The sequence below is a fragment of the Orcinus orca genome, chromosome 16, assembly GCF_937001465.1.
Source record: "Orcinus orca chromosome 16, mOrcOrc1.1, whole genome shotgun sequence".
Classification (NCBI taxonomy): Eukaryota; Metazoa; Chordata; class Mammalia; order Artiodactyla; family Delphinidae; genus Orcinus; species Orcinus orca.
Window position 1 is genome coordinate 30,016,096 of NC_064574.1, and position 27,901 is coordinate 30,043,996.

The 27,901-nt window shown below is 51.4% G+C and overlaps 1 protein-coding gene and 1 pseudogene across 10 annotated transcripts in view; both read left to right on the forward strand.

Moving 5' to 3' along the window:
- The first annotated feature begins 681 nt into the window (after positions 1-681).
- LOC101272836 (STE20-related kinase adapter protein alpha-like) lies at positions 682-1,953 on the forward strand (annotated as a pseudogene).
- An 11,968-nt stretch (positions 1,954-13,921) lies between these two features.
- EBF4 (EBF family member 4) overlaps positions 13,922-27,901 on the forward strand; it is a 57,126-nt gene continuing 43,146 nt past the window's right edge. For 9 of the 10 annotated variants that reach the window (XR_004479766.2, XM_004285329.4, XM_033415736.2 and 6 more), the window contains exons 1-5: positions 15,807-16,240; positions 16,755-16,876; positions 26,807-26,963; positions 27,204-27,267; positions 27,440-27,495. Coding sequence is in view for 9 of the 10 variants with exons in the window: in XM_004285329.4 (XP_004285377.4) it covers positions 15,914-16,240; positions 16,755-16,876; positions 26,807-26,963; positions 27,204-27,267; positions 27,440-27,495 (726 nt within the window). In the remaining variant the exon portion in view is untranslated. Of the gene's footprint in view, positions 14,322-15,806; positions 16,241-16,754; positions 16,877-26,806; positions 26,964-27,203; positions 27,268-27,439; positions 27,496-27,901 lie in introns of those variants that run through there. The other variant, XM_049699211.1, reaches the window with a different exon arrangement.

Genomic DNA, 27,901 nt, shown 5'->3' on the forward strand with positions numbered 1-27,901 from the left:
TTTTCAAAAAATTAAAAATAGAACTACCATATAAACGAGCAATTCCATTCCTGGATATTTATCTCAAAGAAATAAAAACACTAGTTCAAAAAGATATATGTCCCCCTATGTTCATTGCAGCATTATTTACAATAGCCAAGATATAGAAGCAACCTAAGTGTCCACTTAGATGAGTGGATAAAGAAGATGTGGTAGATATAATAAATGGAATATTACTCAGCCATAAAAAATAGTGAAATCTTGCCATTTGCAACAACATGTACAGACCTAGAGGGTATTATGGTAAGTGAAATTTTCAGACAGAGAAAGACAGTATGAATTCACTTATATGTGGAATCCAGAAACAGAGTTATAGATACAGAGAACAAAGAGTTGGTTGCCAGAAGGGAGAGGGGTGGAGGCAGGAAAGAAATAGGTGAGGGAGATTAAGAGGTACAAACTTCCAGTTGCAAAATAAATGAATCAGTGGTATGAAATGTACAGTATGGGGAATATTGTCAATAACTCTGGCCTCCCAGCAATTGGCCTGGTGTTGGCACAGCCTTAAACCAAGGAGGTGGAGCTGGGTTTAAATTTTTGAAATTAAAGTAGGTCTACGTGTTAGGAACTCATGTCTTTTCTTGTAAGTAAATAGAGTGAATTAGCCATTTGGTCTCAGAAAAGTTCATTGTTGAGGGCTTAAGAGATTTGGAACCATTTGGAGACCAACGAGGCAAGCTCAGAGTCGATAGCATCCTTCACTAAACAGGAGATCATGAGTAGCTTTCTGCCAGAGGGAGGGTGTTATGAGCTATTCACCATTACAGGCAAAGGATTCGAGGACCTGATGACAGTGAATCTAGCAAGGTACAAACCAATGGGAAAGTATGTGACTGTACGAAGGATTAACCTAGAAGCTTGTTCCAATGAGCTGGTGACATACTTGCAAGGGGAGCTCCATGTCTCTAAGATCTTCAGCCATCCCAATATCCTGCCATATCAAGCCACCTTTATTACAGACAATGAGCTGTGGGTTATCACATCATTCATGGCATATGTCTCTCCAAAGGACCTCATCTGTACACACTTCATGGACAGCATGAATAAGCTGGGAATTGCTTACATCCTGCAGGGGGTGCTCAAGGCCCTGGACTACATCCACCACATGGGATATATGCACAGGAGTGTCAAAGCCAGGCACCTACGTTCTGATCTCCACAGATGGGAAGGTCTACCTGTCCGGTTTAAGCAGCAACCTCAGCATGATCAGCCATGGGCAGCAGCAGCGTGTGGTCCACGACTTTACCAAGTACAGTATCAAGGTTCTGCCCTGGCTCAGCCCAGAGGTCCTCCAGCAGAATCTTCAGGGTTATGATACCAAGTTTGACATCTACAGTGTGGGAATCACAGCCTGTGAACTGGCCAATAGCCATGTCCCCTTTAAAGGATATGCCTGCCCCCCAGATGTTACTGGAGAAGCTGAACGGCATTGTGCCCTGCCTGCTGGACACCAGCACCATCCCTGCCCAGGAGCTTACCATGAGCATCTCGCGCTCAGTGGCCAACTCTGGCCTGAGTGATAGCCTGACCACCAGCACCCCCAGGACCTCCAATGGCAACTCACTGTCCCACCCCTATCACCGCATCTTCTCACCCCACTTCCACCACTTTGTGGAGCAGTGCCTTCAGCACAACCCAGATGTAAGACCAAGTGCCTGCACCCTCCTGAACCATTCTTTCTTCAAGCTGATCAAGCGACGTGCCTCAGAGGCTTTGCCTGAGTTGCTTTGTCCTGTCACCCCATCACCAATTTTGAAGGCAGCCAGTCTCAGGATCACAGTGGAATCTTTGGCCTGGTAACAAACCTGGAAGAGCTGGAGGTGGACAAGTGGGAGTTCTGAGCCTCTGAAGAAGGTGCACATTCTCCATCCTGGGCCATATGAGCCTCTGGGACACTTCCTGAGGGCTAGCCACATTCCCACCCTCCTGGGGGCAGATTGGGCAGAAAGGACATTTCTGCCAGAAAAGTTGGCTGCTTACTGACTGGGAAAGAAATTCCTGGAGAGAAACTTTTCTTTACTGCTCCAAGGCTTTTGAGACACGAGGGAATCCCAACAACCATGGATCGGGAGGGGCTGGAAATCTGACATTCCTAGTCCTGTGAGCTCAGGCGACTTGACCTCTTCAGAAGAAAGAGATGCTGTTCTGGCCCTTGGGGCTGAAGTCCAAGCCCAGGGTTTGACTCATCCACCCAGGGAACTGTGTGACTTCTCACTCTGTTTCTCCTACCAGCCTGCTTGCATTCTTCTCCCCTGCCCTCAGATCCTATAGGTCCATGGAGGGGCAAGCAATAAGAAACCCCTCCACTCATACCTCTCCCTAATAACTGAAGGGAAGGGTATTTTTTCTTTTTAAGCACTAGGTTAAGGCTATGGCAGTCCATCCTCATCCCCCTTTTCACTTGGGCCCTGACCCCTAAAACCTTCCCTTGGTTCATCTGTGTAGCTCATTCCTTTCCCACCAAGAGTCCATCTTACCGTCTCCTGCAGGCAGTCTTGGTGCTTCTTCCAAGGGCCATGATGTCTTGCCTAGCCTGAGGGCCTAAGTCCTTATGCCGTGTGAGTTTCATTGACAGAACAAACTAAAACTTCCAGAGAATCAAAAGGAAAAAAAAAAAAAAAAAACCTCTGTAAGGATTTTATGTCTGTAAGGTGACATATTGTAACTAGACTTTATTGTAACTAGACTTTATATTGGTGATCACTTTGAAATGTTATAGAAATATCAAATCACTATGTTGTGTAACAGGAACTCACATAGTGTTGTAGGTCACTTATACTTCAAAAACAAACAAACAAATCCATAGAAATAGAGATCAGATTTGTGGTTATGGGACGGGGTGGTATAAAAGGGGAATTGGATGAAGGTAGTCAAAAGGTACAAACTTCCAGCCATAAGATAAATAAGTACTAGGGATGTAATGTACAGCACAATAAATATAATTAACACTGCTGTATGTTATATATGAAAGAGAATAAATTCTAAGAATTATCACAAGGAAAAAATATTTTCTATTTCTTTAATTTTGCATCTCTATGAAATGATGGATACTCACTAAACTTACTGTGATAATCATTTCACGATGTCTGTGAGCATTGTGCTGTACACCTTAAACTTATACAGTGCTGAATGTCAATTATATCTCAATAAAACTGGAAGAAAAAAAAAGTACCCAATTTCAGCTGACGGGCTATGAGCAAAGTTTAAAGTGGGGACAGGAAATTAAATTGGCCCTACGGTGGGTCCTTTGGGTCAATTCAGTGTACTGTTGTTGGAGCTGCCACTGCTGGAAGTATAATTGGTATTGATGTTTGTACAGGTTTGTACTGTGAATGCCCATAAGTGTCAGAGGGGATTCGCTCATTCAGGGATTGCTGTATGTACAGAGGTGATTCCTGAATCCTCCAAGATGGTCCAGGAGAAACCCTATAGGCTTCCAAGAAGAGAAAGGAAAACGGGAAGAAATAGACTCAGTGGTCACGATTACTCAGAGGAGGCCAGTTTCCTGCACAACAGCATCGCCTTTTGGACACAGTCACCAAGTACATTCCTTTTGGAACCTGCTAATTTCTTACTTACTGACCCATAGAAGTCCTGTGACTCTTCAACCTGACATTCCCATTTGGGGATGGGTAAACTTGGATTTGGTGGCTATCCAGGGACGAACACAAAAAGCCTTGCTAGTCAAATGGAAATGCTATACAGTAAGTCCCCTACATATGAATGAGTTCCATTCCGAGAGCACGTTCATAAGTCCAATGTGTTCATAAGTCCAACAAAGTTAGCCTAAGTACCCAACTAACACAATTGGCTATATAGTACTGTACTGCAATAGGTTTATAATACTTTTCACACAAATAATACATAAAAAACAAACACGAAAAGTAAAGAAAACATTTTTAATCTTACAGTACAGTACCTTGAAAAGTACAGTAGTAGAGTACAACAGCTGGAATACAGGGGCTGGCATCGAGTGAACAGGCAAGAAGAGTCACTGACTGGAGGAGGGAGAGGAGGTGGGAGATGGTAGAGCTGAAGGATCATCAGCAACAGGAGATGGAGGGCAAGCTGCAATTTCATTCACGCCTGACGTTGATGGCACAGGTTCTGGTTCCTTGCTGGATTCAATTCTATCTACCCTCTTGAAAAAACGATCCAGTGATGTCTGGGTAGCAGCTCTTTTTTTTTTTTTTTTTTCTCGTCATAGATGACACAGTAGCACTGGATTGCATTCTGAATGGCTCCTGCAAACTTCGTGTACCATTCTACATTCAGGTCCTGTGCCTCAAAAACTAACAGTGTCTCCTCAAATAAAGAAAACCCCCTTGCCATTTCCCGCGTCGTGAATCTCTTCAGTTCTTCAGTTACTTCTTCTTCCTCTTGTCTCTCCTCATGCTTTCTCTGGGTCTCCAATTCCATCAGGCCTTCATTAGTAAGCCCCTCGTGTTGCGCAGCAAAGAGTTCAATGAAGTCGTCCTCTTGCGGAACAAGCTGCAGCTTCTCGCTGAGGGTCACTAAGTTGCTGAAGACTTCTTTGGACTCTTCATCCAACTTCTCAAATCCATGAAAATCATGAACAAGCTGTGGGCAAAGGTTCTTCCAAACCCCGTTCATGGTGACAGTTGTAACCTCACGCCAAGCAAATTCAATGTTTTTTATGGCCTTGTAGATGTTATAGTCCTTCCAAAATTGTCACAAAGTTGTTCCCGATTTGTCACTCACCTTTACTGCCTGACGAAAAGTGTGACGTAAATAATATTTCTTGAAAGTCGCTATAACTCCCTGGTCCATAGGTTGGATAAGCGACATGGTATTTGGTGGCAGATGCACTACTTTGACGTTGGGATGAAAGTCGTCCATGAATGGGGGGTGGCCTGGAGCACTGTCGAGCAGCAAAAGAATGTTGAATGGATGTCCTTCTCCAAGCAATATTTCTCTACCTCTGTGATGAAGTGGTGGAAAAACCAGTCCTGGAAAATGGCCTGTGTAACACAGGCTTTGGGGTTACTCTTCCATACAACAGGAAGAGAGCCCTTGGCTATGTTTTTAAGGGCTCCTGGGTTCTCTGAATGATAAACTAAGAGAGGCTTCAGGTTCACATCACCAGAAGCATTGCCACCAAACAACAGAGCTAGCCTATCCTTTGCTGCTTTATAACCTGGCATCAACTTTTCCTCCTTACTGATGCAACTTCGGTCTGACATCCCCTTCCAGTACAGTCCTGTCTCATCCACATTAAAAACCTACTCGGGTAAATATGTGCCTTCATCAATAATTTCTGGAAGTGTTTCAGGAAATTCCCAGGCAGCTACTGTATCTGCACTCGCTGCCTTGCCACTTACTTTTACGTTGTGAAGGTTGGCTCTAGCCTTGAAGCAATGAAACCAACCATGGCTGACATTAAAAGTTGCACCCTCTGATTCTTCACTGTGTTTCTTCTTCAAGTCTTCATAAAGGCTTTTAGCTTTCTCTTAAATCAGCATTAAGCTGAGTGGGACTTGACACTGATGCTGATCCTGTATCCACACACTGAGAAGTTTCTCCACCTCTTCCATCACTTTTCCATGCTTCCTCGATATTATTGTTGACATAATTGGCACAGCAGACTTCACATGCCCCATGATCTTGTCCTTGTTCTTTAGAATCGTGCCAATGGTTGAATGATTCATGTTATAAGAATAAGAGACGTCTACCATCTTTTTGCCTCACTCCACTCTCTCAATTATTTTCACTTTTGTTTCCATCTTTATCACTTGGCACTTCTTAACAGTACCAGCTACATCACCACTGCTTTTACTCTTGCTTCTGTACATCCTGGGCTTGAAATAAAAATACTATACCACCGTACTCTATACAATACTGTACAGTAAAGTACACAAAGCACGACCACTTGTGTAGAGGATGCACGCATGTGACAATGTACGCCAGATGCGTGAACTAACTTACATGATTGGACATGGGAACACACGTTCGCCTCTTTGGAAGTTTGCAACTTGAAGGTTCGTGTGTAGTGGACTTACTGTATTCAAGAGCACACCTGACCTAGCTCTAACATTACATCTGGGTTTTACATGAAAGGGTGGCAGCAATCCCTTTGGGAAAAACTTTATTCCTCACTTCATCACCTGAAGCATAACTGCTAGCTCAATGGGACCCTCAGTTCACAGAGGGTCCCCTAAGTGCCTGCCTGGTTTTCAAGCACACCAGCAATGTCCATGTTCAACCTCAGCATCAGCCATGCAGAATCAGAAGCAGGCATGGTCATTCTGCTCAATGGGCAGAACTCAAGGCAGTGCTCATAGTCCTGGCCAATACCTCCCCTGAAGAAACTTAGGACATTTTTACTGACTTTTGTGCTGTTGCCAATGGCCTAGCTGTCTTGTCTGCAAGACTGGCAAATTAAAGGCATTCTTCTTTGGAGCTGCAAACTGTGGAAACAAATTCAGCTGCCAATCAGACAACCTGGGTCTCCCATGGAGATGCCCGTGGTAAGGGCCCTTCTCTAATAAGACCAACTTAAATCAAGCTGCTGATCCAGCCTGTACTGCCCATACAACCACCATCACTGCCTGGATCCATCCTTGCACCAGACGCAGCAAAACATCCGCCATCATGGATGGGGCACAAAGTAAAGAACTGTATGTTTCTGATGCAGAAGCCACCACTACCTACCAGACTTGTGACACCTCCCAAAAGTTGAGCTGTTTGTCTTATAGTAAAGAGGCCACATTGCACAGGGCATTGCTCCCACCTACTCCTGGATGATTGACTACTCCAGACCTTTGACCCCTTCTTTGGACTATCGTTGGTGCCTCACTGCTCTGGGGCACATTTTCAAGTTTCAGTGTTGCTGTTCTAGTCTGATCAGGAGACTCTGGCCACCACCATTGTGGCCCTTGTAACTAAGCCATGTCAAGTTTTTGGCTTTTCAGGTCATCTACAGCCTGACAGTGATGCACCCTTCATTGCAAAAGCCACTCAACCAGGGGCCAATAGTCAAGGTATCCAATGGCCGTGCCATACTCCCTACCACCTGCTGGCACCCTGTATTATTGAGCACTGGAATGGCCTCCTCAAAAATAAACTCAAAAACTTCTGACTACTTCCCTCATCTCCTTTTGTCCACACACCTCAGTGAGGCAGTGTGGTCACTGAATACAGCCATCCCCAGACAAGGATCATCTCCTCTCAGCCATTTCCTCGTTAATGATCAGGACAAAAAGGGTGGAGGAAGATTTGGGATTCTGACTATTCCTGGGCATGGTGCTTCTTTTTCCTCCCTAACAACAATCCCAGGCTAACCAAGGTGGTATACCCTCCAGGTGTCAGATTAGCAAAAGGGGGCCTAGGGGGTTCAAACTTAATTCTGGTTTAGCCACCTAGATTCTCTTGGTGGATTAACGTGATCCTGAATCATAAATGTAATGACCACTTGGTTCAATATACTGCTTGCCAAGTCCCCCTACAGTGGCCCACACAGTCCAAGGTGGGATATATCAATAGAAGGGGTCTCTGTATATTTTGCTCCCCTCACACCTGGCCCCTCCAATTAAAAGGTCAGGGTATGAGTAGGGAAATACTGGGGAAAAGGTGAAGATATGGGTACTGGCGTGGGATACACTGCTTCCGTGGCTATGGAGGACTGGCGAGAAGACATCTTAGGTGCCAGCAGGTACAGGGAGGGGGGACGATTAGTGTTCTCTTTGTCCCCTAGATCCAGCAGTGCAGCCTAGCAACACCATCACCTCATTCACATGAGCCAAGTTTCAGCTGGCAATCTGATCCCTTCCCTCTAGGTTTGTCATCCAGTCCATATGCTATGGAAACAGGAAACCCATGTGGGCATGGCTGGTCTGAAACAATTTGGCTGTGCCCTTTGCCATCAGTGGCAGCTCTTGAACATGGAACCTCCCCCCTTCCCTGTGCTGGTAGTACAAACACACCATCCAGCCATCCAGCACAACCTTGTTTCAATCCAACTGGTACAAATGCACATAATTTTCCTGTCACCTGAGTGGCCTTGCTTCCTACATGGCAACTAAGCTTGCAACTATTTGGTGACACTACCCATGTGGCTTAACCACATGGTGATGCAAATCAGATTTAACAAGAAATCTTAAACTGGAATGACACGTAACCTATTGGGGTGTGTGTTTGTATGTGGGCCATGGAATGTCTCTCCATCAGGGATGGGGAGTACTTTTGGGCCCATCTAATGCCTCCTATAATTATTGGCAATGACACCAAAGATCAGCAGATTAGTCTAAAATTCACTTGTGAGAATTTTAGTGGATAATAACCTGGGTTTAGACTATATCCTGGCTGTCTGAAATAAGACCTACTGATCCCCTTGGGATTTACAGATGACTGAATCTGGGACCCTGGGTGGCATGGTTGAAGCCAACACTTCAGGTTAGCCTCATCTTCCTTCTTGAAGTTCTATTGATAGTAGCCTTAATTAAATTCTGTATGAGACAGATTGAGCAGATTTGGTCTCAGCCTCTATTTGATCAGACTAAACAGTGTGGCAAATGGAGTGGCATATTCATGTGAATTGTCAAGTTCAGCCAAGAATGTGTAGGGCCAATTGTTGAAAGAATTTGGACACCACAGGCCCTGTGCATCACTGCACGTTTTTACGTGGCATACCAAGAATATAAGGTCCTGACCACTCTGCCTGCACTATTTCTCAGGGTTGTGTGTGCAGACAGCAACCTTAAGGAATAAAGTAATTTCTCTCTCCAGGACAAAGAGCTTGTTTATTGCCTTCTATAAAAGAGGTGGGTCCCCCATTCTCCTGTTGCTCAGATGCAACACAAACCCACTTGTATGCAGAGCACCCGCAGGGCTCCTTCACACTGCCCCTATGGGACTTGAGGGTGGGAGCAAGAGGAACTGATGCAAGCATGATGATTTTGCTACTTGCTTTGCTTTGAGTAATAAAGTTCTCTGTCTCTGATCCAGGAATTTCATGTCTTCTGCCAGCAACCATGAAACAGTAACAGGTAAACCTATTAGCTTGAAAGTAGGGCAAAATCAAATTCCAAGTACTTACATGCCATGGGGTGAAAGAAAATAAACAACAACTGCTGGAAAGAGCCTTAGGAGAAAGGGTGTCCTAGGGTGTTGCTTTAGTCTGCTCAGGCTGCCATAAGAAAATACCAAAGACTGGGTGGCTTAAACAAAGAGATTTATTTTCTTACAGTGCTGGAGGCTGGGAAGTCCAAGATCAAGGCGCTAGCCAATTCAGGTTCTGGTGAGTGAAACCGAGCAGAAGCCTGCAGAACCTTCCCAGTGGCAGACCCCTCTGGGTCCCCCATTTCTTGTTTGTAAAAAAAAAAAAAAAGGCTTTAGTATCCTAGGCCTTGACCGCATTCCAAAGAGCAGACTCAAGCAGTTACTAATTAGAGAAGTGAGGGAATACAGAGAATAATGGAAAATCAGTCAAGCAAGAAAAGTAATAATAGCTTAAACAATAGTTCAGCCATAAAAGAGTCACAGGACCCCTAGTTCCTCCTCAAGGGGTAAAAATACAATCTGACACATATCTTTGAGTTGTTTTACAGAAATCAGGACCCCAATGGATAGAAAGTGCTGACCACAAACACAAAGACCTTAGACTGTTTGGAGCCAGAAGATTAATGATTAAGATTCCCAAAACACCACCCTGTTACCTCACCACCAACCAATAAGAAGACTGTCCATGAGCTGATCATGCACCCCACAACCCTTAACCCTAATGTTGCCTTCAAAAACACTTCCCTAAAAAACATTGAGGAGTTTGGGTCTTTTGAGCATTAACTACCCATTCTCCTTGCTTGGCGCCCTGCAAATAAAGGCTGTACTTTCCATCACCATAATCCAATGTCAGTAGATTTGCTTTGCTGCACATCAGGAGAGCAAACCCAAGTTCGATGTGGTAACATGAGGACTCTCTTCCTGGCTTGCAGATGGTTGCCTTCTTGCTGTGTCCTCACATGGTGGAGAGAGCTCTGGTATCTCTTCCTCTTCTAATGGCACAGCCCTATCAAATGAGGGCACCATCCTTATGACCTCATTTAAGCTTTATCACCTCCTCACAGGCCCTGTCTCCAAATACAGTCACATTGGAAGTTAGGGCTCCAACATATGAATTTCAAAGGGACATAAACAGTCAGTCCATAACAGGTGTCATCCAGGTTTCAGTTAAGGCTAGAGATGAGAGAAACCTTTAAAAGATATGTTGAGAATATGAGGAAGTTGGCTAATTAGGGAGAAGGGTTCTGAAGGGTGTGGCAGATGTTTTTTGGGGTGAAGAAATGGTGGCGGATGAGTCAGGCAGGGCCAAGGAGAAACAGAGTATTATGGGACTGAGTATGTAGCCTACCTAACTGTTCCTACCCAACTCCAGATCCTAAGGGAAGATTTAGGTTTGGGGGAGGGGTGGGGTGGGGCTTAAGCTTATACAATTGGAGGGTGGCCCTTTAAGAAGAAAAATACAACATTACAAATACACAATTATATATAAGCATGGGAACACATTGCAAGGAGTTTGTGAAGGGCCTTGGAAAGGGCCTGTGTGGATGAGCTTAAGCCTCCTGGAGAATCAGCCTCTGCCAGGTCTTTTCCCCACTTCACCCAGGACAAGGTGAACAATGGCCCCCTCCAACCTACCCACTCCATTCCCCTGACCCCTACCCACCCTGCTCCACTTCAGGGGTGATGGTTTCCTTTCTTGTTGACCCCACAGCAATCAGAAAAGAAATTTGACCTTCCCCATGCCAAGTTATATATATATATAATTAAATCATGCACTAAATATAGCTGTTCACATTGTTCCACGAAGAAACAAAATGGCTAGGGCCATCCCAGAAGGCTTCCTGGTGGGTATGTTCCAGCTCTTAGCCTTCCTCCCTGCTGACTGAAGCTTACACAATTGGGGGTGGGGGCTGATGCTGTCATTTCAGACTTTCTGCCACTGCCTGTGGGTAGCTAAGGGGCAGCCCTCCAGGGATACTGCTGGTGCTGTTACAGATTTAGGTTAGAAACCTGCAGGTCCTGGACCCTCTCTGAAACCTGGAGGATGAACAAAGGGTCAGCCCTGTGCAGATCTTGCTCCACAAGGGAAATGGTTCCTTTCCTCTTCCTCAGCAGGGACTGAGATTGAGATTGGTTGTCTTTGAGATGGTTTGTGATTGGAAGGGGTGTGAACAACTTGGAATATTGAGGGGACACACAGCCTGTGCTCCAGCCCAGAGACTGAAGATGGGAGTACAACTCTCCTGACAAAAGTGTCCACCATTGTGGCTCCCATTGAGTTTTTATATAAAATTTAATAACTCAGCCTCGATGCGGGGAATGGGATGGATCCTAAGGTCAAATAACACCTGTAGTGCAAGTTTTCCTGAAGCAGTTGAAAAGACCTCAGGAGGCAAAAGGGAGGAAGGCTAAGAGCTGGGGCATGCCCACCAGGAAGCCTTCTGGGATGGCCCTAGCCATTTCTGTTTCTTCACAGAACTATGCGAACAGCCATATTTAGTGCATGCTTTAATTGTTAAATTCTTCCTATATTTTAATTCCCATCAGGGAAGTTGACATGAAGTGGATCCGAGTGCTGACTTAACACTTTGGGGCCTCCAGGGGGCTCTATGGCCCAACACACAGTCTGGTCAAGGGCACTTCTGCCTAATGTGCCACTTTGGATTTGTTTTCTACGGTGCTGCACCCCCCTTTGGTGGGGGGAGAGAGAGAGAGAGAGAGAGAGAGAGAGAGAGAGTTCTGTTGATTTTTTAAATATTGTTTTAAGGCCCAGGCCTACAGGAAAAATTCCATGCTCCTCAGCATGGCATCCTAGGCACAAGCATGATGCTCCATGTGCTAGAAGCTTCTACCTTGAAGCAAGTGCTGCAAACCCACTCATTCAGCTCTGCCAGTCGTTACAGATGCTGATCCTTCTGCCCAAGACCGCTTTCTCCCCTCTTAGGCTCAGGTCCTCCTTCTGTGCTGGTCCCAGTATTTGCACCTGCATCTTTATCAGACCAGGTCACTCTGGAGTGACACTGAGTGTTTACACATCTCCCACCACCACACTGTGGTACCCATAAGGACACAGCCTGTGTTTTAGGCTTTGCTTATTCTCTAGCACCAGGCACATGACAAGAACCCTTCCTGTGGTATGAGCACAAATGTCCATGATGGAGAAGGATGAGGTCAGAGGCTCTGGACTGGTGGCTTGGGGTGAGCCTCTGCCTGGGCCAGAAAGGATTGGCGTTCTCTGTGGCCTTGGACCCAGCATCCTCTATCTGTCACTACCACCCCTCCAGCTCTCTGTGAACACAGCTACAGGAGGCCCCCAAATCCCTGTCTCATGAAGCTACAACGGTTTGAGAGGAGAACTTTGTCAAAGGAACTAAGATAAAAAATACAAAATAAAAACACACAAGGAGTTCCAAGAAACAGACTTCCTGGATCTAAAGCAGAGATACTTACCTCTGACTCCAAAAGCTGACTCAGAATTTGCCCTGCTGGGCCCAGTTGGTATTCTCATCACCCAGGGCCTTGCCCATTGGTTCAGCGGCTCTAACCCAGAAGACCTTCTCAGGGGCTGCAGGCCCTGGGAAGCCTCAAACACCATCCTGGTTGGTTTCTTTCTAGTCCATGTGGTTAATACAAGATAGAAACCCACACAAGTCAGGAGCCCATCTCTGGGTTGAGTGACTCCCCTTTCTGCCCAGGTTAATTCTGAGCACCTATCCCCCAAATCTACCTTAGGAAGAGGCTTCTAGAACCATGAAGACTTGCAACACCAAAGCCATTCAATCATCGTGAAAAGAATGTGGACCCCGTTGCCTCCCAGAGAAGAAAGGTGTTGTAAAAGTGAGGGCACTACAGCTGGAGGGCACAGCCAGAGTAGAGGCACGGAGTTGAGAGTGTGGGACCTGTGTCTGCATTTGGAAAACAGTAGATCTTCTGTGTCAGGCAAGCAAGGGACTCACACAGCAAGGGAATGGAGGGAAAGCTGGCAAGAACGTTTGGATCAGGCATCAGAGGGCCTAGAATGTCCCTAAACTAAGTCCCTAAATGTCTACTTGGGGAGCCAAGAGAGACACTTGGAAGTTTCTAAGCAGGTGGTGGCTTGCTTTTTAAAACTGGCAGGAGGATGGAGGGTGGTTGCGGGTAGACAGGTGGGGGCAAGAAGATAGCTAAGGAGGCTGTCCTCAGACTGGGGCAGATTCCTCTTCCAAGCCAGGGTGGAGTCCAGTGGAGGGCAAGTAAATTCATTGTTAAAGATATTCACTGTGGGCCCTGGGGTAGAGAGAAGGACAAGGAGGGAGAATCCTTGAGACTTGACAAAGAGGTGGCTATTGGGCAGGCAAGGAAAGTATCAGAGATGAACTCCTGGGCCCCAAACCTGGTGGGCATCAGGAGGAGGTGTCATGGACAGACACAGGGGAGCCAGGAGGAAGAGCTGGTTTGTGGGGAATGGGCATGAATGTGGCTGGGCATGTGGAGATGAAGCAACCCCAGCCCCGGCTCGGGGGCAGAGCTACTTGGGAGAGGGCCGCTCCCTGGAAGCAGGTGCTCCCCTCCTCCCCAAGGGTCAAGGACAGCTCTGTCCTCACCATTGGATGTTCAGGACTGACAGAAGCAAATGGAGGCCCACACTAGGACATCATTTTCCCAAAGATGTCCCCTGAGACTGTGGAAAAGCCTGAGTTCTCTAAGAGAAGAAAAGGAGAAGGGAGCAGGACACAGCAAGCTGGGGCGCACCCAGGGGTAAGAGGAGAGACGGTGTGCTCTGGTCATCAGGATGGCCTTCCCAGGTGTGTGGAGGAGGCAGGTGCGCCGAGCCCAGTGCTGCACGGGGGTCAGAGGGCCTGAGGCCGAGAGAGAGGAACAAACAGCGGCAGAACTGGAAGGGAGCCAGACCAACAGGGCTTCAAGAGTGGCTTGCTGGGGGCTGGCAAGGCAGCCTTGGCGGAGTGCACCTGTGAACTTTCTCAGAAACAGGAGTGGCACAAGTAGGAGGAGGAGGAGGCGGGGACAAAGGGAGGGTTCTTTTAAGAATGGGGAGGTCTGAGCAGAGGAAAGGAGTGTCAACACACGAACAGATTGCATGGGACAACATCAGGAGGTGCAGAAGAAGGGACTGAGCAAAGAGGTCCCTGAGCCCACATGCTTCTCTGGGTGCAGGGGGAAAAAAGAATGGGTGAGAAGACTGAGAAAGGAGGAAAAACATGGACGGCTGAGAAGGCCAGCAGGATTCTGCCAAGATTCCCTGTAATCTCTCCAGTAAATAAGAGGTAGGCTGTCTGTTGGAAATTTTAGAGAGCCAGAGGTAGGTTTGAAGGTTGGAGAGAGGGGTGGAGCAAGTATGTAACAGCCTTGGGGGGTTTCTCTAGAGCATTGCTTCTCAAATGTAATGTGCATGCAAATCACATGGAATCATGGTACAAGGTCGGCTCTGATTTAGCAGGTCTGGGCAGGGCCTAAGATTCTGCATTTCTGACAAGCTCCCACTTAATGCTGAAGCTGCTGGTCCAGGGACCACACTGGGAGGAGCAAGGATTTAGAGTCAGATAAGGAGATGGAGAAAAAGACTGGTATAAGAATTCACCTTAAGGAGAGACTACCTTTGATAATCCCTGGGGTAAAAACTGAGACCTTGAGAAGTCTGGGTGGGAGTGACAGCCCCCGCAGGTGATGGGGAGGGGGGCATAGGTCAGAAAAGGAGGTGGGGGTGCCTCTGGGGTAGTAGGAGGCCCAGTAGTGGCCCTGGGACCTTCATTTGGGTCCATGTGGGGTGGACCACTAACTGCACACTTGGAGGCCCCCCAAAAGAGGATGGGAGTCAGAGGATGGGATGGGGGCAGGAAAGTGATATTCCAGGGGTGTCTGAAAATGAAGCAGCAGGCTGGGTAGGCCACCCCCATGCTGTTCTGCAGGAAAGTGCTGGACTCATTCTGGGCTTGTTCAAAGCCTGGTCAGGACACACCAAGCCAGAATGTGGGGAGAGGGTCAGAAACGGCTCAGCCCTCGGGTCAAGGGCGAGATGATTTCTGGCCCGGGAACTAAGAGGAATGAAATCTGAGAGGGAAGATTCTCTGGCTGGGGAACAAGAGGAAGTGAGTCCTAACTCAGTATCCAACTTGCATCAAAAACCAAGAGGTGTCTGAAAGGCACAGGTTGGAAACGAAAATGCTTTAGTGTTTAGACAAGCCACGGACTGGACTAGGGATGGGGGATGCAGGGACGGCGCTCGGCGCGTCTGGGGCCCAGCCTAAGGGAGAAAGGTTTGAGTCCCAGGCTGAGGTTAAACCGAGGTCAGGGGAAGGCGGACAGGACCAATGGGGCGAGCAAAGAACATCAAGAGTAAAAGCCTGAAGGCGTCAAAATGAGCGGCAAGTGCAGGAACCGGGCGTCGGCGTGGAGAGTACGGCGGGTACTTGGGAGACGAAGATGAGTGGAGAAGAAGCCGGGACTTCGTCCAGTGGCGACCCGGAGGCGGTGGAGGTTTCTGAGTGCGGCCCTGCTCGCTCCTCCGGCTTCGCCCGGGCTCCCCCGCCTCGCAGCCCAGTCAGCTCTTTGCCCGGGCCTCCCGGGCCCACGCTGGTCCCTCCCGTTCCTTCCCGCGGCCTCGGGCAGGCCGCAGACCCCAGCCCCGGCGACCGACTCGCCAGGGTCCGCCCCGCCGCGGCGGCCCGGGCCCGGCCGCTCCTCCCCCGATGATGTCACGTCCCTGGCCGCCCCTCGGCCGGCCGCGCCGCCCCGCCCCCGCCTCCCCCGGCCCCCAGTCCCCTGGGCCCGCCAGCTCCCGCCATCCCTCCTCCCGCCCGCTCTCCCTGCCTTCGGCTCCCGCTCCCCCGGGAGCGGCGGCGGTGGCGGCGGCGGCGGGATGGCCCGGGCCCGCGGCCAGGCTCCGGGGAGCGGCGGGCGGCGGCGGCCGCGGCAGGGCGGCGCGGGAACCGGGCCCAGGGGGGAGTCGGCCGGGCTGCTGCTACTGCTGCTCCAGGTGCTGCCGCCCGGGGCTGCGGCAGGGCCGGGGCGCCGGAGCACGCGGGGCGCCGGCGGCGGAGGCGTCTGCTGGCCCGGCGCTGCCCCTGCCTTTCCTCGGGACGCACGGCTGCTGCTGCTCCTGCCGCCGCTACCGCCGCAGTCGCCGCCGCCGCCGCCGCCGCCGCCGCCGCCGAGCTCCGCGCCCGCAGCCTCCTCCTCCTGGATGGTAATCAGCGTCCCGCGCCGGCGCCGCGGGCGGGTGGGCGGGAGGTGGGGGCGGCGAGGGGGAAAGGGCGGGCAGCCCCGCGCCCCCGCCTCGCCTGAGGCAGTTCAAGGGGTGCTCGGGCCCCCCCCTCCGACGACCGCGGCCCTGGGCAGCCGCCAGAGCGCGCCTCTAGGGCGCCTCTGCGCGGACCGGGTGCCGTCTCCGCTCCCCTCCCTCACCGCCCAGCGCTCAGTCAGCCCGCCGGCGCTCAGGCCGCGGGGAAATCCCTCCATCTCCCCGCCCCGCGCCCCGGGAGGGGAGGGGACAGCGCCGGCGCTCGCGGACCCGCTTTCTCCGAGGGAGCGCCCAGGAGGCTGGCGCGCACTGAGCGGCCGGGACTGGCGCTGCGCTGCGCTCCTGCAGGCGCCGGGTGCCGTCGGGCGGGCGGAGCTGAGACGCCCCGCAGCCTCGGCGGGACCCGATCCCCGGCTGTGGGAGCGCCCACCGACTGCGCGCCCTTATGTTTCCTGCGCAGGACGCTCTGCCCCGCGGCGGGCTGAACCTGAAGGAGGAGCCGCTGCTGCCCGCCGGCCTGGGCTCGGTGCGCTCCTGGATGCAGGGCGCGGGCATCCTGGACGCCAGCACCGCGGCGCAGAGGTAAGCGCTCGGACGCGACAGGGCGCGCTCGGGTTGGACGGCTCCGCGCCGCCTTCTCTCAGCTTGCTGAGCTGCTGGGGCAAGGGGTTGGAGGGAGCCCCAACTCTGCACTGTCCCGGCAAGCTCTTGTGCCCACCTCTCCCTGAGCGCCTCTGCTTCTTCCTGAGAATGTGGGGCGGGCCGGGGCGGGGCTTCTGCCTCCACTCCTGGATGTCCCGGCTCTGATTTCTGACTACCGCTCGCTGGCCCAGCAGTCCATGGCTCTAGAGGAGGAGGTCTCCCGGCTGCCCGCAGTCCCACAGCCACCAGCTGTTAAGGAACTGCTCACCCCTCCTTCTCAGGCAGTTAAGTGCCCCTCCTTGTCGAGTTCCATAGATCTCGGCCAGGAAAAGCACGAATCCCAGCCCCCTTTCTGCTTTCTCACATCCCTCAGAGTTGGAGGATGGGGACGTGTGGAGCTGGAGAAGCGGCTGGTGGGGAAGAGATGAGGTGGGCAGTCGGCTTGGTGGAATGATTGGGGCTGAGGATGGGTCAGGGCCGCTCAGGTCCCTCCAGGTGTTTTTCTGGTGGGTCCTACCCAAGGCAGGGGATCCCTGGGAACCCAGCACCCACACCCATCTCCTCTGACTCCTTTTCAGGAGTCTGGGCAGGGAGCCTGGGTGGGGGATGGACTCCTGGATTTGGAAAGGAAGCCTAATGGTTCGTTGACCAGCCCCCCACAGCACCTGGGCTTTTTGTATCCCCAGTTGTGAGCAAGGGGAGGGGAGGTTAGGCATCCTACCTGGACTTCTCAGTGCCTGGGACTAGGGAGGTGCTGCCTCTGCAGACATATGGGACACTTGGGAGCTGGGCTTCCCAGAGGTCTGAGCAGCTGATTGTCCAGCAGCTGGAAGGGATTCTGCTGGGGGGTTTCCAGGGCAGACCAGACCTGGATGCCAGCCACACATTCACATCCCCAATCCTGTTCAGGGGATACCACCCCACCACCAACCCCAACCTCACCCCTTAACAGACACACACCTTGTTTCATGTTCAAACTGAATGGTGTTCCTGCATTCCTGTGCTTTCATGACTGTCCAGAGGGAGCACCAGGGCCTCTCTCTGGAGCTCACCTTTTTAGGAAGAGAAAGGGTCTTGCCTATGAATTAATATCCATATTTTTACTGATGATATAACTTTTCTAGAAAAAAAATGAAAACAAAACCCCATCTCTCTAAATAGCTACTGTCAATAATTTAGTGTATTTCCTTCCCATCTTTCCATTAACATATTTTTTTCCTGTGTTATACATATAATTCTGTATCCTGTTTGTTTTTCTTTTGGTTCTGGTTTTTCACTTAATTTGAGTTGGTCAATTTCTTTGTCTTTTTCTCCACCACCGCCTTTGTGATGAGAGCTCCTTGTAAGAGAGGACGAAGTTTTCCAGTGGGGCCTCATGGTTTAAGGTTCCTACTTCTCTCTGACACTCCCCTCTGTCCCTGTCAGCAGGTTTGATGAGCAGGAAGCCGATGGGAAGGAGGCAGTGCCCTTGTAGCCTGTGTGGGTGCAGGAAGTGTGGCGATGAGGCTCTTCCCATGAGATTGTTGTCTGCACCTGAGGAAGAGGTCTTGAGTGGGGTTGAGGTGTCCAGTCTGAGTCCCCAGGGCCACATCACCAGGACTCAGAAGGCCTCCCCAGTTTGAAGAGAGGAATTTCTTCAGGCCTGGGCTGCTCATCTCCAAGTCCAGAGGCTTCTCTGTCTCAGGACACAGATTGGGAGCCCCCACACGTTTGGTTGCCTCTGGGCACCTCCTGCCGATGGGAGCAGGTGGGAGGTACTTCTTTCTCATTCTTCCTGAGATGTCATCATCTCATCCGTTGGTTCTTGATCCTCCATCAGTCCTCTATTTGGGTCTTTTTATCCTAAAACAACAATGACAGGAATTCCTTTCCCTGCCCCGCCCCCCTCTTCCACCTCCGAAGGCTCCTCTCCCTCTGTCTCAGAGGAACTTGCCCTGGAACACTCCCTGCTAGGTTGCTTGGGGTCTGACAGCTGTCTTTGATGCCCTCTTTGCCTTCACCCCACAGCCGCCAGCTTGTCAAGGCTTCTGGACGGTGCCTCTGGGTCCTATTCCTAATCACAGTGCCCACGGCCAGCTCGTAACCATGACACACACTCTTGCCCTCCACGACTTTCCTCCCTGGCTTGAAGGTTAACCCCAGTGTATCACCTCAGCCTGCTAGCCCACTGTCCCAGCCTCCCAGCTCGCCCCCGCCCCCGCAAACCGTCTGCCATGCACCAGGGGCCAAAGAAACATTTCCAAAGAACTCTTCTCTGATGGTGTCCCTCCCCAATTAAAAACTTCAGTGACCCACACACACACACTTCCTCCCAGATACTCAGCATTCGAGGCCCATCACAGTCTGATCCCAAGCTTCCTCTCAGCCTCTGTATGACTCTTGGCATCCAACAATGTCTCTTGAAACAGTTCCCCTGCTCCCAGCACCCACACACCCACTGAATAAAATCTTACAACCTCTGGAACCCTCCCCCCAGCACCTTCTCTCTCTGTGCCCTCCCATCCGGCCCAGGGGAGCAGTTCTTAGTGCTGTCTAAGGATACTTCTCACAGGCCAGAGTCAGCTGTGCCCTGCCTGTCCTGGGCTTCCTTGCCCTGCCAGCCTACACCTTCCTTTAGGGCATGGATGGTGGCTCATTCATCCTCGTGTCCACAGCACCAGGCTCGAGCAGTCAATAGGGGGTAATGAGTATCTGCTGCAGGAAGCAGGAGTGCGTGTTAGAAGGTTACTAAGTTCGTTTTTGTTGGGCTCCGCTGTCCACGTTGGTGATCTACCTGACCCCAGGAACCAGGTACTAGAGCAGCTGCTGCTGCCCATCTTTACAGCGCCAGGGTTTTTCAGAAGGTGGAGAAGGAGGAGAAAGCCCAGAGCCTGCTAAGATCAGTGAGGGAGGGCCTGCCAACAGGAAGGAAAGTTCTGAGCACAAGAGGGGTAGGGAGAAAAGAGAGGCTGCATACCATACACTGGAGGTAAGAGGAAAGGCTGGCAGGGTCTTCCTGGTGGGGAACTCTGCACAAGGATCCCTGGCCTACCCTGGGCCAACAGGACTTTATCTCTCAGCACAGAAGCAGTTCTACTCTCCTTCTGATGTGACTCCCAGCCTGGGGAGACTCCTGGAGCACCCAGGCTAGCCCTCCCCCTTGAGCTGGTCCCAGAACACTAGCTGGGCCATGAGAGGGAAGCCAGCTGGGGCCGCATTTCCTGTAAGCAGCAGCAGGCTAGCATCCCTGCTAGGAAATGCTTTTGTTTGCTTTAATAATTAATAGCTCTTCCTCAGCCTGGGACCTGGCAGGCAGGCCTGTGGGTGGGTGGCGAGGGGGGTGGGCACAGAGAAGAGGGTGGACAGTCTTTGGGTAGAATTGAGAGCAAGAGGAAACATGGGAAAGCTGGCTAGTGAGATCCTCCCCTCCCCCCTCATCCAGGGACCTGATGGCTGAGATAATTTCCTGGGGCAAGTGAGCAGAGCCCCTGCTGGGGCAGTGGGACAGGGGATATGAAGCAGCCCCAAAGCCTCATCTCTGGCAGGCCCTTCTAGACTCAGGTTCTGGGCAGCTGCCTCTAGGCACCAGGTCCTCCTGCCTGCACTGTCGCATTGTTGGGGTGGGTTCACCCCAGTGAGCCTCTGCTTTTATCTTCCCAGGCTCTGGGCTAGGCCAATAGATCTTGGCTGGAGTCAGGAATGCCAGGCCCAGCTTGATGATTATCAGCAGTCCCAGGGACCCAAAGGATGCCTGCAGGGAGAGCTACGGCCAGTAGGAGGCTTGGAGGAAGAGAGGATGCAGAGGAGAGGAAGGTGGGACTTACGCAACCATGCTAGTATGGGGAAAAGAAGATCTAGATTTAGCAGAGACAGTAGGGAAATCTGAGACAAAGGATGAGATGCAGGAAATACACACTTTTACTCCTTCCACCTCCAGGGTGGAGGGGGGATCAAAAAGGAGCCTCCCCCAACTGCTGATAACAACAGGGCTTCTCCCCATTTCCCCAGCATCCCAGATTCCAAGATGGATCAGGCCCAAGCCAAGGCACTGCTCGGAACCTTGGGCTGCCAAGGCAGGCAAGAGTTAGCATTTAGTAGAGGGCAGAGGGGTGCAGGGGAGACAAAGGCCTGAAGGTGCCTCTGGGGGAAGGCCAAAGCTCCAGTCTCGGCCATTGTCCTCTGTGAGATTTGAGATGCTTGTTTTAAATTGCTAGCACTTATAATAAGTACCTAATCAAGGATGTTAAGACTTATGAATGGCCTTCTGACCCGAGAGCCGAGACTGACTGTGAGGGAGGCGTCGTCTGTCCTAGACAGCTGTGGCGAGGTCCAGCTGCTGCAAGAAGGTTCCTGGGGCAACCTGCTCAGCCTCGAAAAGGAGCATCTCCAGGGACTCCTGGGTGGCCAAGCAATAGCAGCCAGACAACTCTGCAGCCCCCAGATGCCCCCATATGCATCCCCCTGTACTCTGAAGCACAGGTTACCTGAATGACTCAGGCTGTGAAGGTCAGGTTGCCCTTGGTGTCACCTTCAACCTGGATTCCCAGCACAGTACTCAGGAAGCCCACACACACCCATGCTCGGATGTCCTCCAACCAAAAAAATAGCTGTGCACACCGAAGCTTTTCTGTCCCAGTCTCCTTTAATTTGGGGGCTATTTCAAAAGATGGGAAGGGGGTGAGTGGGCCCTGGTGGAAATATGAAGATGAGCACTTTCTCCTCCCACATCCGTGCTCTTTACAGGAGCACATGCCCCACCACCTCAGCACACTCCGGAGTTGATAGGAAAGTGTTTTGAACATTTTGTTGAAAACAGTCTTTTTAAGAAAGCAAGGAGATGTGTAAATCATTTGGGAGTCTTACAAAAATGGTTAATGTGGCTGTTTTCATCACTCAGCTGCATTTACCTGGAAAAGGCGTGTATGTGGCACGCTTTGTGCACTAATCACGCTAAGTGAATGAGACGTTTCTGAATTATAGGCTCCAGCAATACATGCACCAAGTGAGGCAGTTCTCGTGCATATTGCCAGGCTGCACGCAAGCCCTTGGGCTGTAGCTTTGCTGGCTTCCATCACACCGCAGGCCTCTGGATGGCTGGGAGTTGCTACCCCACCCATGTCCCTGGGGACCCTTGGGAAAGGGTCCGCTTCCTCTGCCAGCAACTGCCTCCTAAGACTCTTAGACGGCCAGAGCCTGCTCCACCCACCTGCACAACAGGCCAGAAGCACCTGAGAGATGACGCCCCAGAAGCCCTCAGCCAGTGACTGACTGGAGTTGGACGATGAAGACCCCAGCTCCCTTGCTCAGCCCTCTGACTAGCTGAAGCACATGTTCTAGACTTGTTTCCAGAGCTCCCTGGCGGCTGAGCTGCAGCTGCCCACAGTGGTTACTCTTGGATAATGCACCTGTTAGGGACTGCCTTTCCTTCTCTCTCTCACTCCCCATACCCGCCAAGGTTTCCTGGACACCTCCCACATAAAGTGTTCACATATGAATCCTTGTCTCAGGGTCTGCTTCTGGGGAAACCCAGATAAAACACTTGCCTCTCCAGACTTCTGGGGCTCTCCTCCTGCCTCTCTCCCTTCTTCTAGATAAAGGATTCCTATCAATAAACATCCTTGCAGTTTCTCTGCAAGGGCCACCCCACTTTGGAGACCACAGAATCAGAGACCTTGGCCTTCATCCACATCTCTGCCTCTAAGGTACTGTGGGAGCACATGTCTTCTCCCAGCGTGCCCCAGCAGGCCTCTCAGACCTCTCCACGGCCCGGGTCTATCTTCTGAGCTGTTTGAGCATATTTCTGTGTCTCTTTCTTTCTGTTCTTTAATCTTGGTTTGCTTTCTCATTACAAGAGCATCAGCTCTTCCCAAGGGGAGAAGAGCAGAAGTCTCCCCCTCCCGCTCCGCACCCTCTCCCTTTGCAGCTTGCAGCTCTGCTCAGGGATGCTGATTGGTCCCCCACTGCACTGGCAGGTAGGCCATGGAGGTGCCTGGGGGAACCAGAAGTCCAGACAGACTTGCATCTGGCACTCTAGCTGCTGTTCTAATCCTCATGTCCTTCTCTGTGTTCATAGGAAATATGAGGATTTCTTTATTTTATTTTATTTATTTATTTATTTATTTGCGTATGCGGGCCTCTCACTGTCGTGGCCTCTCTCGTTGCGGAGCACAGGCTCCGGACGTGCTGGCTCAGCGGCCATGGCTTATGGGCCTAGCCGCTCCGCGGCATGTGGGATCTTCCCGGACCGGGGCACGAACCCGTGTCCCCTGCATCGGCAGGTGGACTCTCAACCACTGTGCCACCAGGGAAGCCCTGAGAATTTCTTTAAACCAAAACCTTTTCCATTTCACCTTGGTCTTCTCACTTGTGTCACAGGGGTATGAACAGGGTAAACTGGAGACATTTGCAGACCAGGAGCAGTCCTGGGCATGCCCAGCAGGGGTCTTGCCTATTCTGCCATCCTCTCCTGGTCTGCTTGGGGTCATATTGTTCCGCTGTCATTCATGATACTGATCCCTGTCCCAGAGCTATAAACTAGCCGCCTCTGTCCCATTGCTTTGCGTGGATGTGTGTGATTGTGCCTCAGACCCACTAAGCAAGGTGGAGAATGGAGGCTGATGCTGGGCTGCCTCGAGGGAAGTAGAATGGAGCCTGATCCCACTGTGGAGTAGGTCAGTGCAGCCCCTTGATGCCCTGCAGCTGGCAGCACTGGCTACTGGTCCACAGACCCCAGGCAGGGATACCTGCTCCCTTTCCCCTCCCCTGGTCCCCCCAACCACTCTCCCTAGGAATCCCCTCCTGCTGAGAGGGCAGGCCCTGTGAAGGGAGCTTGGCTTGGGGCTTAGGGCAGACTTCCCAGGTCTGGTCCTTAGGAGCCTGGTAGGAACCCCAGGCAGCCAGGACCCAGGACTGACTGGTATTTGCCAAGAGGGATGGATGGGAGAGGAAGCTCAGCATTATTGATTGACTCTTGGCCTGGGAAGTACAGGAGTGTCTGTGTAGATAGGGTATGTTGAGGGGTCCAGGGGATTGTGTGCTCGCTTAGCCTCCACCCCTCCTCTGTTAAGGCCTCTTTCTTTCTCTATAGCTCTTTCCTCACTGTCTGAGCGCCTTCCAGGCACCTTTCCTGGGCTAGATGACAGAGTAAAGGGCAGAGTGATCTGGGATGGCCCCACGGCCCATCTCCTTCTGACCTTATCTACCCCCAGGTGGTCCTGTCCCTGGGGAGCCTCACTGCCCCTAAGCTGGTCCTGGGGGCTGGAGGGAGGAGTCAGGGTTGCTGCCTCATTAGCATATTCATCAACAGTAATCAGGGACCTGCTGTGATCAAAGCTGTCTTCAGGCTTCCCTGCCTCTTGGCAAGTGGGAAGCGGGAGGGTCAAGGCCTGGACTTTGGACTGTAAGCCTGAGGCTGAGGAGAAGAGAGGGACACCGAGGAAGGAGGGAGGAGGATGATCCTGGAGCAAGGAACGTGTAGAAATAACCTTTGGTGGGCAAGAGAAGGTGTTGGTGGCCCCCTCCTCATCTTGATCAGGAACAAGCAAGACCCGTCACTTCTGCCTCCAAAATTAGCATTTTACATGGACGACTGAGGCTCCCAAGCAGGCTTTCAAGAGGAGGAGCGGTTTTCATTTTATTGTTTATTTACTGTAATCTGTATGAGTAAAAACACAACACGCTTCTGAAGCCCATGACATTTCAGATATTATGGCTTTGCAAGAAGCCAAGTAAGAGTAAGTTGATTTAAAATTATACGAAGAAAAATATTAAGTAGTGATGAGTATGGCAGATGCTGTCACAGTGGCATGTCCATGATGGGACTCTGGTCTAAATGGCTCTCAAGACAGTTCCACCATTCTCATCCTCACCTCTGCATCCCTGAAGCAGCCTCTCACTTTTCTACCACACTGTGCCCTCCTTGCTTACAGCATCTTCTAAGCCCTGCCTGACCAGAGCCTTCTGGTGGCCTTTAGTCATACTTCCCATACCACATCCCTGCACCAAAATGCTCTGTAGTCAAGTAAGCATGGCGTGTTAGTTACCTGTTGCCACATAAAAAAAAAATCACCCCCAAACTCAGCAACGTAAAACAACATTCATTATCTCACACAGTTTCTTACAGTTAGAAATCAGGGAGCAGTGTAGCTGGGTAGTTCTGGCTCAGGGTTTCTTATGAGGCTTCAGTGATCTGAAGGCTTGACTGGGGCTGGTAGGCTTCACACAGCTGATCAGTTCGTGCCGGCTGTTGGCAGGAGGGTTCAGTTCTTCTCCACGTGGACCTTCCATAGGGCTGCTTGAGTATCGTCACAACACAGCAGCCAGCTTCCCCCTGAGTGACTAATCCAAGAGAGTGAACAAGGCAGAAGCCACGTGTCTTGTATGACCTAACCTTAGAAATTGTATGCTATCGCTTGTGCCATATTCTGTTGGCCACACAGACCAATCCTGATACAGTATGGGAGGAGACTATATAAGGACCTGACTACCAGGAGGCAGGGATCATGGGGAACCATCCTGGAGACTCGCTACCACATGGGGAGCACTGGCCTGAGCGGGTCAAGGAGGGTCCATTCCTGGAGGGTGTCCCAGGGCCCCCCACATACACTTGTGTATGCACTTCCCAGCAGTTGTGGGTATAGCACTCTTTCATACAATGAGGATCTGGAGCCATGAGAGGGCTAAAGAACACACTTTGGAAGACCTTGGCCCAGAGAAGAAAGTCTAAACTCCATGGCCTGGTTTTTGTTTGCATGGATAGTCTGGCACTTCCAATAAAACCCTTTCTCTCCTCACTTCAGTCTTTGAAGTGGTCCAGTGATACTAACCCTCATACCTACAGCCATTTCTTTGCTGTTAGTTCTGCCCTTTTGCCTCCTGCCCCTGTTGAGCTCCTATTCATTCCTCAAAGACCAGGGGGAAGGCCACCATCACCGTGAAGTCTTCCCTTCATCACACACAGAAAGAATTAATCGTTTTTCCTTTGCTTTTACCGTTTTTTATATAGTGACATCTCTTAGGGGGCACCCACCACTCTGTCTTGTGTTGCAGCTCTCTGTATCTGTCTTCCCTCCCCTTCCAGGTGTTTCACTCTGGCCCCACGTGGTGCCATGTGGCCAGCGCTTGGTACATCATTGGGGTTCAGGAAATATTTGGTGAACAGGGCCTTGGTTCTTCTCCTGCTCCTGCTCTCACCCTGGCTTTGCTTCTGGGACTGGTTTCTGATGAGCCAGGAGAAAGCAAGGCCAGACCAAAAGATCCTTCTGCCCAAGGGAGCCAGTGGTGTCTTCCTCCAAGCATGGAGGCAGGTCCCCCTATACCTAGGGAGGACATTCCCACCTTCAGCCATAGCCCAGGGTCCAGGCTGGCCAGACTAGTGGCCCTGAGCCAGTTCAGTGTCTCTTGAGTGTCTGATGGACTTCATCATCTCCCAGGCAATACCGTAGGCTCATGCACATAGCCAGGAGCTGGGGTACAGTGGGATATTCATTCCAAAACCTCCCAGCTTCCCCTTGAGGCCCTAAAGGGCAGTCACAGGAGCCTGAGGTCAGTAAGATGGGTTGCTTGTTCATTTGGTTTTAGAGATCAGCCTTCCAAAATGTGAGGCCCAGGGAAAAGTCTGGGAAGGAGTCTGCCTGGGATGCCTCTGTTGTCACCTGTGCTTGTGCTGCTTATTCCCATGGGAGCAGGCTGGGGTGACCTCAGGGCTGGGAGGCCTCTTCTAGAACTGAGATGGCCCTGGCAAGGGTGGAATGGGCCCATCCAATTTCTTGCCCAAACTCTTGACACATCAGAGCCAAGTCTTGGCCAGCCCACCTACCTGGTCAGAGGTGAGGGGGTCTTCCTCTCTGGAGGGCACTTCCAGTGGTTTCCCAGCAACTTTCCTCCCCACAGTGGCGTGGGCCTGGCACGAGCACATTTTGAGAAGCAGCCCCCCTCCAACCTCAGGAAATCCAACTTCTTCCACTTCGTGCTGGCCATGTATGACCGGCAGGGGCAGCCGGTGGAGGTGGAGCGTACAGCTTTCATCGACTTTGTGGAGAAGGACCGAGTGAGAGGCTCATGGGCTCGCTGGGAAGGAACAGGGTGGGGGGCTGGGGAGGGTTTCAGGGAACCCCCTCCCCCTGGAGCAGATGATGGATAGGTGGTGGGGAAGTGGAGAAGGGGGTGGTGAATGGATGGGAGGGAGGGGGGTAGGGAGGAAGTTTGGGTGGGAAGGGAGTCGCGGGGGAGGGCGGTGGCTGGAGGATCCCCGGGAGCACCATGCATCCTCCGTATCTTGTCCCTGCAGGAGCCCGGGGCTGAAAAGACAAACAACGGGATCCATTATCGCCTCCGGCTGGTATATAACAACGGTGAGCGAGGCCCACTGCCCACTGGGTACCGCAGCACCATGTGACACTTGGTGCCCCACTGTCAGGGTGGAGGGGGCCTGGCTTCAGCGGGGAAAGGTGTGGAGTGTGTTCAGTCATCAGAAGCCACAGGGGCTCCCCAAATAGCAAGCCCTCTCTGCCTTTCCACCCTTAGGACTTCGGACAGAACAGGACCTCTATGTGCGTCTCATCGACTCCGTGTCCAAGCAGGTGAGCCAGCCCAGGGGATGCTCAGGCCTGTCCAGCCCCTTCTCTGACCCCCATCTCCCTGTGGTCTGAGCAAGCATCCTTGTCCCTGCCCCCACTTCCCCTATGCCCTTCATCCTCACCAGTCTAGCTGTCCACAGTTCTCACCACTGTCCACAGGAGGAGGATGTGTAGCTTTTGCCCTCTAGACAAGAAAAAGACAATATTTGTTCAACGACTTTGTCTTAGGTCCTGTAACCTAGAAGTTCAGCCTAGATGGGGATTCAGGTACATATGGTTTATAGGGGAGGAGGGAAGAAGCTCTTAGAAGGGGAGGGAGGAGAAGCAGGACAGGGCAGGGGATGCTCAGCAAGGATGTGGTCTCAGCTGGAGTCTAGCCTCAGCCTGATCCACGAGGAGCCCTGGAGAA